The 12,444-nt window shown below is 50.0% G+C and overlaps 2 protein-coding genes across 2 annotated transcripts in view; one reads left to right on the top strand and one right to left on the bottom strand.

Moving 5' to 3' along the window:
- RNF144A (ring finger protein 144A) overlaps positions 1 to 4,452 on the bottom strand; it is a 91,269-nt gene extending 86,817 nt beyond the window's left edge. The window contains exon 1 of the mRNA XM_077310281.1: positions 4,443 to 4,452. The gene's annotated coding sequence lies outside the window, so the exon portion shown is untranslated. The remainder of the gene's footprint in view (positions 1 to 4,442) is intronic.
- CMPK2 (cytidine/uridine monophosphate kinase 2) lies at positions 3,852 to 10,233 on the top strand. The gene is made up of 5 exons (XM_077310262.1): positions 3,852 to 4,773; positions 5,386 to 5,500; positions 6,358 to 6,559; positions 8,297 to 8,530; positions 8,789 to 10,233. Exons 1-5 carry the CDS (start codon positions 4,057 to 4,059, stop codon positions 8,910 to 8,912), a joined length of 1,392 nt encoding a protein of 463 aa, XP_077166377.1. The 5' UTR covers positions 3,852 to 4,056; the 3' UTR covers positions 8,913 to 10,233.
- The last annotated feature ends 2,211 nt before the right edge of the window (positions 10,234 to 12,444 follow it).

The raw sequence follows: 12,444 nt of genomic DNA, 5'->3' as shown, positions 1-12,444 counted from the left end.
TGCAAAATTGTTGGCAGGACTTGGAATGCAAGACATTTGGGTTGGTCCCTCAAATTTGGAAAGGGTGGCCACTGGCATCCACATGATGTGCTAAAGGAACAACAGAACTCAAGACATGGCGACATGAAGCTGCTTCAACATCAAGCAGTATTCTGAAGAGATGTCCCCAACCACACTGTTGCTATTTATTTTGGCAGAGTTACAGACAGGAAGCATATAACAGTAGCAAAGTGAGTACAGGGGTAGTGCAGGCAGAGTACTGATATCTAAGTTTTTAATCTACTCAAATCAGCTGGGGAGAGAGTACAAAGAGCTCCAACACCTCTCCGTGGAAAGCACAATGCTCACATTCCAGGGATAGATGGAAAATAGTTTGGCGGGCTGCACCACAATCACATTTGAGACCTGGCATTTTGCCTCACGTAAACAAAAGGGCTGCACGATTGTTGAAGCCTGTTCAAATCCCATTAGCTGTTTTCCATACTTTACATGGCAAGTCAAATCCTGTGGGCCTCTCGTTGGGTTTATCAGATTACAGATACTGGGTGGAACTGATTGTATCTATGTTTGCAATCATTCATTCCGTATATCAAAATCTTTGTGGTGGCGGAACTAGTGGAGATCTTATTGCTGGGGGTCAGGACTTTAGCCCTGACTTTTTGGTAATCCCTGGGTCAAAAGATGTATGCTTGGTCTCAACCAGGGCCGGGGCCTTTTTGGTCATGGACCCAACATGGTGGAATGAGCTCCCGGAAGAACTGCTGGCCCTACAGGAACTGCCCCAGTCCCGAAGGGCCTGCAAAACAGAGCTCTCCTGCCAAGCATTTGGTTGAGGCCAGTAAGTTAGGATCCCAACAACAGAGCCCTCCTTGCAACTCTCTCCCACCCTGGACTGAGAAGAGAGCAGAGCTGTTCAGTTGGTAAATTTGGCAACTACAATATACCGGTTAATTTTAATGGTTTTTGACTGTTATCATTTGTTTCATATTGTTGACTGTTCATGTTGTAAACCTTCCTAGATCAGCTCCCCTGCAGAAAATGGATGCTTTGGATGGAGGGATCTGTGGCATTGTACCCCGCTGAGGTCCCTGTCCTCCCCAGGCTCCATCCCCAAATCTCCAGGAGTTTCCCCACCTGAATCTGGCACCCACTGATGGCCAGGGTGTGTGTGTGTGGCATCCCTACTAGAAGGGGTACAGTCAGCTGTATACAACATTCATATTTCTTTGAAGCAATGAATAGAAGAAGAAGATTTGGTTCTTACATACCCGAAGGAGGCTCAAAGCGGCTTACAGTCGCCTTCCCATTCCTCTCCCCACAAAAGACACCCTGTGGGATGGGTGAGGCTGAGAGAGCCCTGATATCACTGCTTGGTCAGAACAGTTTTATCAGTGCCGTGGCGAGCCCAAGGTCACCCAGCTGGCTACATGTGGGGGAGTGCAGAATCGAACCTGGCATGCCAGATTAGAAGCCCGCACTCCTAACCACTACACCAAACTGGCTTTCACACCAAAGATTGATTGCTCCACAATCACCATAATATTGGACAGTTGTTTTTTTTACTGAGGTGTCAGTGTCTGACGTGCGCCTGCAGGAGACTGAAGTGGTGGAATGCAGAGGTAATAGAACAGACTGCACTACTTTAGATTATTTTGACAGTTTACAGTCATTGCCAGTGGAAAATCAGCCCCCTAAGCAAAGCACTCTTCCTGCTGGGCTAGCTTTCTGCCTGAGAGGAGTGCTTATCGAATGGGAATGGGAATGCATCTGAGAGAGGACCTTGCTGTTTGGAACCGTAATGGCCATTGCAGGCCACTGTCTGCCAGATGCTAAGAAAATGTTTCACAATCGACAGAGACATAATTAGGGCCGTATTATATGTGCTTGCCTTTATCTTTATCTGCCTTATCCAAGTGGGGATTCCGTGATATGTTGGATTTAACACCTAGCTAGGCTAACTCAAAGCCATTAATATTCCATGCTAATTAGGTAGAAAAGATCTAGAGAAAACCACGACTTTACACTCGCCTTAAGGAATTGTAAAGAGTATCTTACATCACTGACGAAGATACCGAAAATGAAAAAATATCTAGGTGTTCGTTTTGATGTTTTGGAAGTTCGAGGAATTGTATATAGTGGAATAAACTTATTTGCCATCACCAGCTTGAAAATCATTTCATTTGCTTGTATTACGGCTGACGGAAGTTGGCAACCCAGGTGGCTGCATATGGAGGTGGTTCATGCTTGAGATGAGAGTCTGCTAGTCTATAACCACTTCACCACACTGGATCTCAAGATCGAGCAGGGAGGAGGGCCAGAAGCCAGGAAGGTCGCAGTGCAGGTGTATGTGCTAGCGCCAGTTGTATTTCTTGGGTGCAAAAGGGCTTTGCCTTCCAACCTTCCTAATGGCTCAACTCTTTAATACAGTTCCTCATGTCGTGGTGACCCCCCAACCATAAAATGATGCAAGTGTTCTTCCACAGAAATTAAATCAAAATTAACCAATGGCATGAAGATCCATTGTTCATGATTGTATATAATTTTGGTTTTTTTCCTGGGGTTTCTCAGTTAAGTTCTGCCTCTTGTCCCACCATGTCCATCTCATTCTTTTCCACTGCTCCAGACAGATGAATGCTCTATCTCGATCTACCCCGCAAGGCTGTTGTGTGGATGGTGCCACCCCAGCCAAGCTGCCTGTCCTGCCGCAACCCCTGTGAAAGGGCCATTCGACCCCCAAAGGGGTCCCAACCCCCAGGTTGAGAACCACTGCTCTAGGGCAGTGGTTCCCAACCTTTTTATCACCGGGGACCACTCAACGCTTGACAATTTTATTGAGGCCCGGTGGGGGGGGGTAGTTTACTCCTCTACTCTCAACCACTGCCCTAACACTCTCTGATCGCTATGGTAATGTTTAAACATCCCTTCAAAATAAGATACAGACACGCCACAACAATGAACATAAGGAACATTTTATTTTCATGGAAATTTTAACTCATGACAATGACAAATCAATGGGAACCCTGAGCTTGTTTCTCTGCAACGAGATAGTCCCATCTGGTAGTGATGGGAGACAATGACACCCGAAGTGTATTGTAAAGGACTGGGGGGGGGGGATGAAGTAAAGGGCCGGGGGGGGGGGGGGAGAGAAGGCGTCCTTCGCGGCCCATCTCCAGTTAGTTGACGGACCACATGTGGTCCGCAGCCCACAGGTTGGGGATTGCTACTCTAGGGTATTAAAATAAATTTGGAGCCAGGACGCAGCCCTGTCTAATCTGCTTATGTAATAAAATGATTTGTAATAAACACCCTTCTGAGCTGGCTGGACTGGCCACATGGGGAAGGGTGGGTGGGTTGACATGACCACATTATGGGCATGGAGGGGATGGGAAGGGGAGGGCCTCCCAATGGAAGCGTCCACAGCTATGCTTCCTAACCATATTCTGCACGATCGCACCACTTCCGGGGTTTCTCGAAGCCTGAAGGATGTTTCAGGGGGTTGTCAGTAAGAAAGGCTGCTTGTGGCGAACCGCCGGTGATGGGCTCCGCTCCATACGCTCATGCAGCCCGCACCTCACCCGCGGCAGTGAATGCCAGGAGGCCCATGACTCTTTGGGCAAAGAGTTATTATCTGTTTCAAGCCTACTGCTCCTGCCTTTCCTTGAGCGGCCAGGAGTTCCAGGAAAACCTCCTTATCTTGCCCTCGGGGCTTCCGCGATCGCCGCGCATCCGCGACACACAAGCCCGCGAGGAGGAGGAGGAGACGGGCAGTTGCGTTTCTCTTTAATAGGCGGCGCCCCAACACGAAGGTGTGAGTGTTTGACGGCGCGGCGTCACCTGACCGCTCTCCGCCGTTTCCCGTCCCGCGCTGGGTTTCGTTTCCTCGCCGGGGAGGCGGGCGCCCCTGCCCAATCTCCTCGCTCTCCCTCCTTCCGCCCGAGTTCGCTTTCTGGCCAGCCCCTCGCCGTCCCCGCCGGGGAGATCAGCGGCCGGGCGATCGCTTTCGTTTCCCGCCCCTGACGCTGCCGCCCAGCCATCCCCGTCTCCGGCGGGCAGGCGATGCGCCTCCTCTCCCGCGGCGCGCCCCTGCCACTGCCCCCCCAGCTGCGGAGAGCCATGGCGGGGACCCCGTCGGGGCCGGCCGCTCCGTTGCCCGCCGAGCGCTGCTGCGTGGCTGAGCTGCCCGGCGCCGAGCTCGTCTATTTCACCTGCAGCAGCCGCGGCGGGCCTGCACGGGCCGGGGCCGGGATCGGGGCCCTCCCGCGGGGGGTTTTCTTGCCGCGGCCGGGGCTGTGCTTCTCCTTCTGCGTGGCCGCCGGCGCGGCTCAGAGCCCCGTCGAGCGGGTGCGGGCGGCGCGGCTGCACCAGCGCTTGCAGCAGAGGCTGAGGCAGGCGCCTTTCGGGGCCGGCTGCCAAGTGCTGCCGCTCCTCTCCTACAGCCCCGATGCCGCCGCCGCCGCCGCCGCCGCCTTGCCGGAGAAGGGCTTCCTGGTGCGGGCGGCGCGGGGGGCGGCGGAGACCGAGCGCGCCTTGGAGGGGCTGCTGCGGCTTCACCTGCCCGCGCCGGCCCACCTGTGCGTCTACCAGGAGGAGGGCGAAGACGGGCAGCCGTGGCGCGCCCTGTGGCGCCTGGACGGGGCGGCCGAGGGCAGGGAGCTGCTGGGCCGAGCGCGCGTCGTGCCCGCCTCGCCGCCCGCCCGCCACCCGGCCGCTGCCCACCTCCTCGACGGCGCCGTCTTCCGCTCCCGCCGGGCCGCCCGCAGGCTCCTGGAGGAGGTCAGCAGGCTCGCTCGGCGCCTGGCTCATCCCACCCGAAGGCCCCGAGTCAAAGCTAGCCTGCAGGGTGGCCAAATGGGCGCTGGCCAGGTGGCGGGGGCTCCTGGGCATTGTAGACCCTGGCCGTCCGGGGCTGCCTCTCCGCTCCCAGTCTGGCTGCTTCTGCCGCAATTGTACTCTGATAGGGCCCAGTGAATCCTGAAACCACTGCTGGGTGGGGATGTGAGAAGGGAGAGTGGTGAGACATTTCCAGCCATGGGGTACAGGAATCCAAGAAGGGTGCTTAGACTGTGGGGTCCCTCACATCTTGCTATGAAACCACTGAATTCCCCTATATCTCGTCTAAGGGTTCCCCATGGATGGGAGCAAGGGTGATAACTAATGGGCCAAAACTGGCATCATACCAAAGTGGATCTTGTACTTTCTCTTCTGTGTAATGACCAGGCTGGACCTTGAATCATTCCCCCCTCTACACACACACTCTCTCTAGGTTCCACATCCCTTTGAGAGTCTGGGTGTCACTCCTTTTTTTTTTTTTTTTGCTTTAGTTAATTAATTAAGGCGCTTGTTTTCTAACAGGCGCTTCAGAATTAATTGCTGTTTTAATTACAGTGCACAGCTCTGATTCCTGAAGCCAAAGCAGTCCTTGATGTTGTGGATCAGTGCCCTAAGCTTCCAAAAAAGGGGGATTTTCCTGTGATAGTTATTGAAGGCCTGGATGCAACAGGTAAGGACCAAACACAATGCCCCAAATGAAATCATTATTAAAGCACCAGGGTTCCTGTTTCGTGAACATTTATGTCTTTATTTATTATATATATATATATATATCTGTGCCACCCTCTCATGAGGCTCAGGGCGGTTTACACCAGTTTACATTTGACCATTGCATGCACACTTGTAGCCCACCAGTATGTGCAGGTTTCTACCGTGGAGCAGGGAAAGGCTTTAAGCCCCCTGTCCCCATTCACCAAATCAAGCCCCGATGCACCTGGGAATTAAGGTTCGTAGATGGAATTCCTGGGAAATATCCAGTTGGCAGGATCCAGGGTGGAGCCAAATGCAATCTGTTGTATAGTTAGTCCCTCAGTTCCATTCCAGGGCAAGCTCGCACAGCAGATCTAGCTATGTGCATATACTTATCTAGATTTTATTTGATTTTTTGTTCTGAGGCAGACTACTTTTAATTTTATATATATATTGACCTTGAGCTGGTGATTTCCACTCCATTACCAATGGAAGAGGGCAGGGAAGCTGACTTGGTGTAGTCTGATCTCATCCGATCTCAGAAGATAAGCAGGATTGAAATTTAGAAAGGAGACCCCCCCCCCAAAAAAGGAAGACTGCGCAGTAGAAGGAATGGCAGATCCCCTCTGCTTCTCACCTCCCTTGAGAGTCTCTTGCTTGGGTAGCCATACGTGGGCTGCAGATGGATAGTAATAACATATGTACTTGCAAATTTAGACCACCGTTCTGCCAGTAATGTTGTAGATTCTTTTCAGGAGTCCAATATCAGGTTTTTATCAGCCTGATGAATATTTCTTCCATGAATGATCAGCGTTTTCTTCCCTGCTCAAAACATAGGCAAAACCACAGTCACTCAGTCACTGACGGACTCCTTGAACGCCGCTCTCTTGAGATCTCCTCCAGCTTGCGTCAGCCAGTGGAGAAAGACTTTTGACGATGAACCAACACTCGTTAGAAGAGCGTTTTATGCTCTGACCAACTACCTCGTTGCTTCTGAAATTGCCCAAGAATCCACTAAGTCGCCAGTGATCGTAGACAGGTTTGTGAGATAAGAATACCTTCCCCATTGCATGCTATTGAGAAGATTCATTTCTGTTACTTCTGGGAAGTATAGGGACATGCTACAGTTTGCTTTTAGCCACCTCCTTCACTTTGCTCATAGAATTGGAAGAGGAGGCTATAGAGGCCATCTAGTCCAGGGGTAGCCAAATGGTAGCTCTCCAGATGTCCATGGATTATAATCCCCAGAAGCTCCAGGATGTTGCTGGCAGGAGCTCGTGGGAATTGTAGTCCACTGACATCTGAAGAGTCACAGTTTGGCCACCCCTGAACTAGTCCAACCACCTGCTCAATCAATGCAGGATGTTCCTAGAGCATCCCAGATAAGTACCTGTCCAGCCACTGCTTAAAGACCGCCAGTGAGGGGGGGCTCACCACCTCCTTAGGCAGCCGATTCCATGGCTGAACTACTCTGTGAAATCCCCCCTCCATGGATATCTAGCCGATATCAATCTGCACAGAGTTTAAAACCCACTACTGCAGGTCCTATACTCTGCTGCCAACAGGAACTGCTCTATGCCCTCCTGCAAGTGACAACCTTTCAAATTAATAATACAAATATTAGTATTAGTATTAAGACTGCCACTCTCAGCCCAGCCGTCTCAGGGCAGTGTACATCAGATAATACGATACAAACTAAAACTATAATATTCTAAACAATATCCATATCTTTATAGGCTTCTCCTACATTGCCCTCCCATGGTGGAGGTCAGAAGCTGGTGTTACAGGGAGAGTGTCTCCAGGGGAGGGGGGGAGGATTCTTAGATGTTACTGGTGGCCCGGCCTCAACCCAGTGCCTTGTGGAAGAGCTCTGTTTTGTAGGACCTGCAGAACTGATTAAATTCTGACAGGGCCCCTGTCTCCTCCTGGAGCTCATTCCACCAGGAGAGCAATCATGTCCCTTCTCAACCGCCTTTTCTCCAGGCTGAACATTCCCAAGCCCCTCAGCCTTTCCTCATAGGACTTGGTCCCCAGGCCCTAGATCATCCTGGTTGCTCCCTTCTACACCCTCCCAGTTTTGTCCACATCCTTTTTGGAGTGAAGCCTCCAGAACTGCACACAATACTCCAGGTGGGGTCTGACCAACATGGTATATTCCTGAAAACAGGGGGTACCTTTTCAATGGACAATTGCTTGTGAATTGCTCAGTTAATGCTACCTTTTCCCATGTAGCCAGAGAGCCCAACTCAAACAGAAAGTCATGAGGTCCAAGTTGTAACTCCCAACTAGGGAGAAGGCAGGGCCCTGAACTGCCTTGCATGTACCACTGCTCCAGATCTGGCTCCTCATGGGAACTGTCTGTCCTTTAAGATGGATGCAGGTGACAAGAGCTATAGCCACCATGCTGGAGTCCGTAAGGATGTGGGGTTTTGACTGAGCATACTTGAATTCCAATTTACTTGGAACTTATGAAGCTCCCTGTAGGTCTTGAGAAAGTCACCGTGACCCAGCCTAAAGTGTCCCCATGGGTTGTTGTGAGCAACAAAGATACTACCTGCATGTACTGCCTTGTGCTCCTCAGGCAGAAGGTTCCAGTATGATGAAGGGTACTCCGAACTGCACCGCCAGCATAAAGCACATCTCTTATTCAGCAGACCTTCAGTTCTTCCCATTCAGCACGGCCTGGTCCATTTGCAGTTTTGCACCTGTCGTTTTGCAGTACAGAATTCTCCAGGTCCTGAATGTGAATCTTACACCCATGTGTACAATCTGCTAGGTATTGGCATAGCACGGCTGCTTATGCAATTGCTACGGAAATCAGCGGGCCAGTGTCAAATCTCCCTCCGCTGTGTGACCCAGTCTACTGTTGGCCTGAAGACCTCCTGAAACCAGATTTGGTCCTGCTGCTCACCGTTAATCCCGAGGAACGGATCCGGAGACTACAGGGACGAGGGGCGGAGAAAACACGGGAGGAGGCCGAGCTGGAAGCCAACAGCTTCTTCCGTCAAAAGTATGTCCTAACCCCTTTGGTCTCAACAAACGTCGTGTTGATTTAGAGCGGAATGTATTTTATGAATGTTTTATGAAAGTTGCCCACCGCTTTATGGATGCAAATGGAAAAGCAACATATAAATCTAAAAACTAAATCAAATCAGTGTATTGATAACTCTCTAACCTGCCCTCCTTAAAATCCATTCAAATGTGGCTGCAGGGTCCTACTCTGAAGAGATTCCATCTGTGACATTACTTATTCTCTTTTTAAAAACAGAGTCGAAGAATCTTACAAAAGGATGGAGAGGCCTTCCTGTCAACTCGTTGATGCCAGCTGTTCCAGAGAAGAGGTTTTCGAGGATGTTCTACATCAGATTAAAAAACATTTCCCCTTTCAATAGCTACTGTTTAATGCACTAGGGCTGATACCCTTCAGCACGCCCCAGAAGTCCCTAGCAAAGTACCGTATTTGCCGGCGTATAAGGCGACTGGGCGTATAAGACGACCCCCCAACATTTCAACTCAAAATATTGAGTGAGCCCAGTGGGGGGGGAGCCGCCCGCCGCCGCTCGCCGCCCGCAGCGCTGCTCACCCAGTGGGGGGGAGCCGCCCGCCGCCGCTGCTCACCCAGTGGGGGGGAGCCGCTCGCCGCCGCTTGCTGCTTGCCTGAAGTGCACCCGGCGTATAAGACGGCCCCCCCACTTGGAGGCATGTTTTTCAGAGGAAAAAAGCCGTCTTATACGCCGGCAAATACAGTAATCTTTGCTATCATGTAGGAACTCTAATATTTTCATGTGTCTAAAAGTGATGCTCCAACTAAGAAATCTGATTTCCCCAAAGATTCTTAGGGATATTGAAAGAGTCCACTCTGCTGAGCCAAAACGGAGCCCTGCATTTCATGGAACATTATCCTCCAGAAAAGTGCATCTTTTGTCTCACTGATTGCCTAGGGGTCTGCAAAATATTCTTCTATTTAGAATGCAAACAGGAACCGGATTTATGATGTCATCAAGTCCCTGTCAAATGGAACATGTGGCAACTGTCCTGCTATCCTGGAGAATGAATACATGGTCCCACACAAATGATACAACGGCCTTTGCCACTTCTTGCGCAACTTTACTCTGACACGGGAAGTATTTTTGCATAGTCCATCCTGACACTGGGGGCTGCCAGCCCCCGTCCCCAGTGACCAGGGCAGACCGGGAAGTAAAAATGCTCTTGGAAGGCAGTGGAAGGGGAAAGGAGGCTCCTGTGTGGCTGGCTGTTCCCGCCTGCTTGCTTTTTGTCCCTCCGATTGCTTTTTGTCCCTCCGATTGCTGTGGCAGTGCCGCCTGCCTGCCTGCAGAGGCTGCTCACACCTGTCCGTCTGGGACTCAGGCTGCTGGTTTGCAGGAGCAGTTCCTCCAGCCTACCTCACATTGGGGGGGAGGGGGGAGAGGGGGCTGCCATTACTTGGCATTGGGGTGGTTCCCAATTCTGGAATGCCATCTTGGAGTTTTGTCCACATCCTGGATAGTCCTTGCATCTCGGCCTCCAAATTTCTACAGTGGTATCTCAATTATTTTTAAATGAAATTATTTTGGATCATTCTTTTAGTATAATGAGTAATGATGACTTGCATTTAATTCACTCTCTAAGTTGCGTTGAACGGGAATAGTGGGATATTTATATATTTAGAAATACAAATGATAAATCTAGTAAAGACTTCTTACAAACCTGGCAGCATTTTACGTGAATGTTGATTGGCTGTGTCCATTGAGCTTTGATAATTTCTTCTACCATAAAGTTACTTGACAGAATACTAAAAAGATGTAAGGGGGGGGAAAGCAGCAAAACACTAGTTAATGGTGGGCTCTTTCATATGTGAGTGGGTGGGCAGGAAGGGATGGGCCAGTGTTTGTCTCTTGTGGCCTTTCCTTGCATCCCCAGGGAATTGCTGATCACCACTGTGGGATGGTAGGTGAATTTCCTCCAGGCCAGGCTGGAATCTGGACATTTTTGGTGGAGGGATCACTTGGGCATGAAATGGGGGTCACTGTGGGTGGGCAAGTAGTTGTGAGTTCCTGCATTGTGCAAGTGGGTGGACTACATGACTCTGGAGGTCCCTTCCAACTGATTCTACTATTCTGTATGTACACGAAGGAGATGGCCATATATTGTAGGAACTTGAATGGGAACTCAAGCCTATGGCCCCTCCCCCAGACAATGACACTTAGTCTTTGCATTTCATAGAGTGGGTTTTTTGTGCTGGAAATATCCCTTCTCAGTGAATCCATCATTTCTCATAAGGTATTACGTTCTTGGTCTTGTCTCTGGTCCTTGGGGGCATTTAAGGTGGTTTTAAAAGTGAGTGGATAATGCCACCAGAGGGCAGAAGAGAGCTAGGCATGACAGTCTCCCAATCCTTTCCTACTCTGGGTGAGGGAGAGCAAACAGTAGAAACATCAGTGTGTGTTACGCTCGGCCCAGTCCTACAAGCTGTGCAGCCACTTTATGAAGAATCTGGTGTTGGATCAGGCAGTATTTAGTGGACAGAGCACGAAGGCTTCATTGGAAAGCATGTTTTAAGATCACATGTCTTTACTGCATGGAACATACTGTTGGATTTTTAAAACCATGCCTGATCACAAGAAAATATCCATGATTTGGAAACTTTTTCTTTGAATCCTAGATGCCTCTGGTTTTGGCATGGATTTGCCCAAAAGGCCTGCTTTTCTTTATCCTCTGGCACTGAGAACAGTAAACACGAGGTCTAGTTAGCCTACTGATATATGAGTAGCAAATATTAATTTTTTAATACTACCCTTCCCTTGTGGACTCAAGGCAGTTTGCAACATAGATAATAAAGCATAGTCTCAGCCATAAAAGAGTGTTGCAATGGTTAAAATGATTAAAATATTTACAGTTCTAAAATCCTGTGTTAGAAATATGGTGAAATTGGAAGCATGGTACATGGGTTGAAGACCTGAGATTTGTTTCATAAGGACTTTGGTGCGGGTCCTGCGCTATTGATTCCTCTTCATGCTTATCTCTGGATGAAACCTTTAGGGAAGGCCACGAATATCCCAGGTCTGCAAAGCAGTCGGGTCAGAGAATTCAACCATATCGGGGCATTTGGCTCTAGGACAACCAGTCACCTTGTTGCAAATGAAGAAGTAAAGTTGGGTTTTATACCCTGTGATAATGATGATTAGGTGAGATGGAGAGAGCTCTGTCAGGATTGCTGTGTGAGAACAGCTCTAACAGGTCTGTGACTAGCCCAAGGTCACCCAGCTGGCTGCATGTGGAGAAGCAGGGAATCAAACCCAGTTCTGCAGAACTGAGGCTGCTGTTCTTCGCTATATGATGCTGGCTCATGAAGTGCTGATGTGTGGGCAGGGAGAAGTACAGTGCAGAGGCTCAGTCAAAGGATGCTCCTGTGTTTTCAGATATGAACCCTGGACTTCCTTCAGTCTCCCCACAACTGACACTCTGTGAGATAGGTGTGGCCGAGAGTTCTGACAGGACTGCTGTGCAAACACCATCATCAGGGTTGTGACGAGCTCAACGTCCCCCAGCTGGCTGCATGTGGAAGAGTGGGGAATCAAACCCCTTTGCCAGATTAGAAGCCACTGCTCTTAACCCTTAACATCCAGCTGGTTGGTTGCCCTGATCCTTGCCTTTCTAACACCCCAGCCTTCCACACTTTGCCTGCCTGCCTGCCCAAGCCGAGGGTGCTCATTGGGTGTTCTGAACCAGATCCCAATGCAGTGCATGTTTCTCTTGCTGCCACCCAGGAACTGTATTTTGAGCCATTGTGTTCTGAGCATGCACCAACCGGAAGATTGACACCCAGTGCTGAGTGCTGACAAATGCACGTGTGCAAAAGTGGCACGTGCATTCAGAATTTAGCTGCTTGCAAATAATGCACAGTCCAGGGGCTTTTGTAAATGC

The sequence above is a fragment of the Paroedura picta genome, chromosome 1 (genome assembly GCF_049243985.1).
Source record: "Paroedura picta isolate Pp20150507F chromosome 1, Ppicta_v3.0, whole genome shotgun sequence".
In the NCBI taxonomy this organism is placed as follows: domain Eukaryota; kingdom Metazoa; phylum Chordata; class Lepidosauria; order Squamata; family Gekkonidae; genus Paroedura; species Paroedura picta.
The sequence above is the reverse complement of the archived record's forward strand: the minus strand, read 5'-3'. Positions and strand labels throughout refer to the sequence as shown.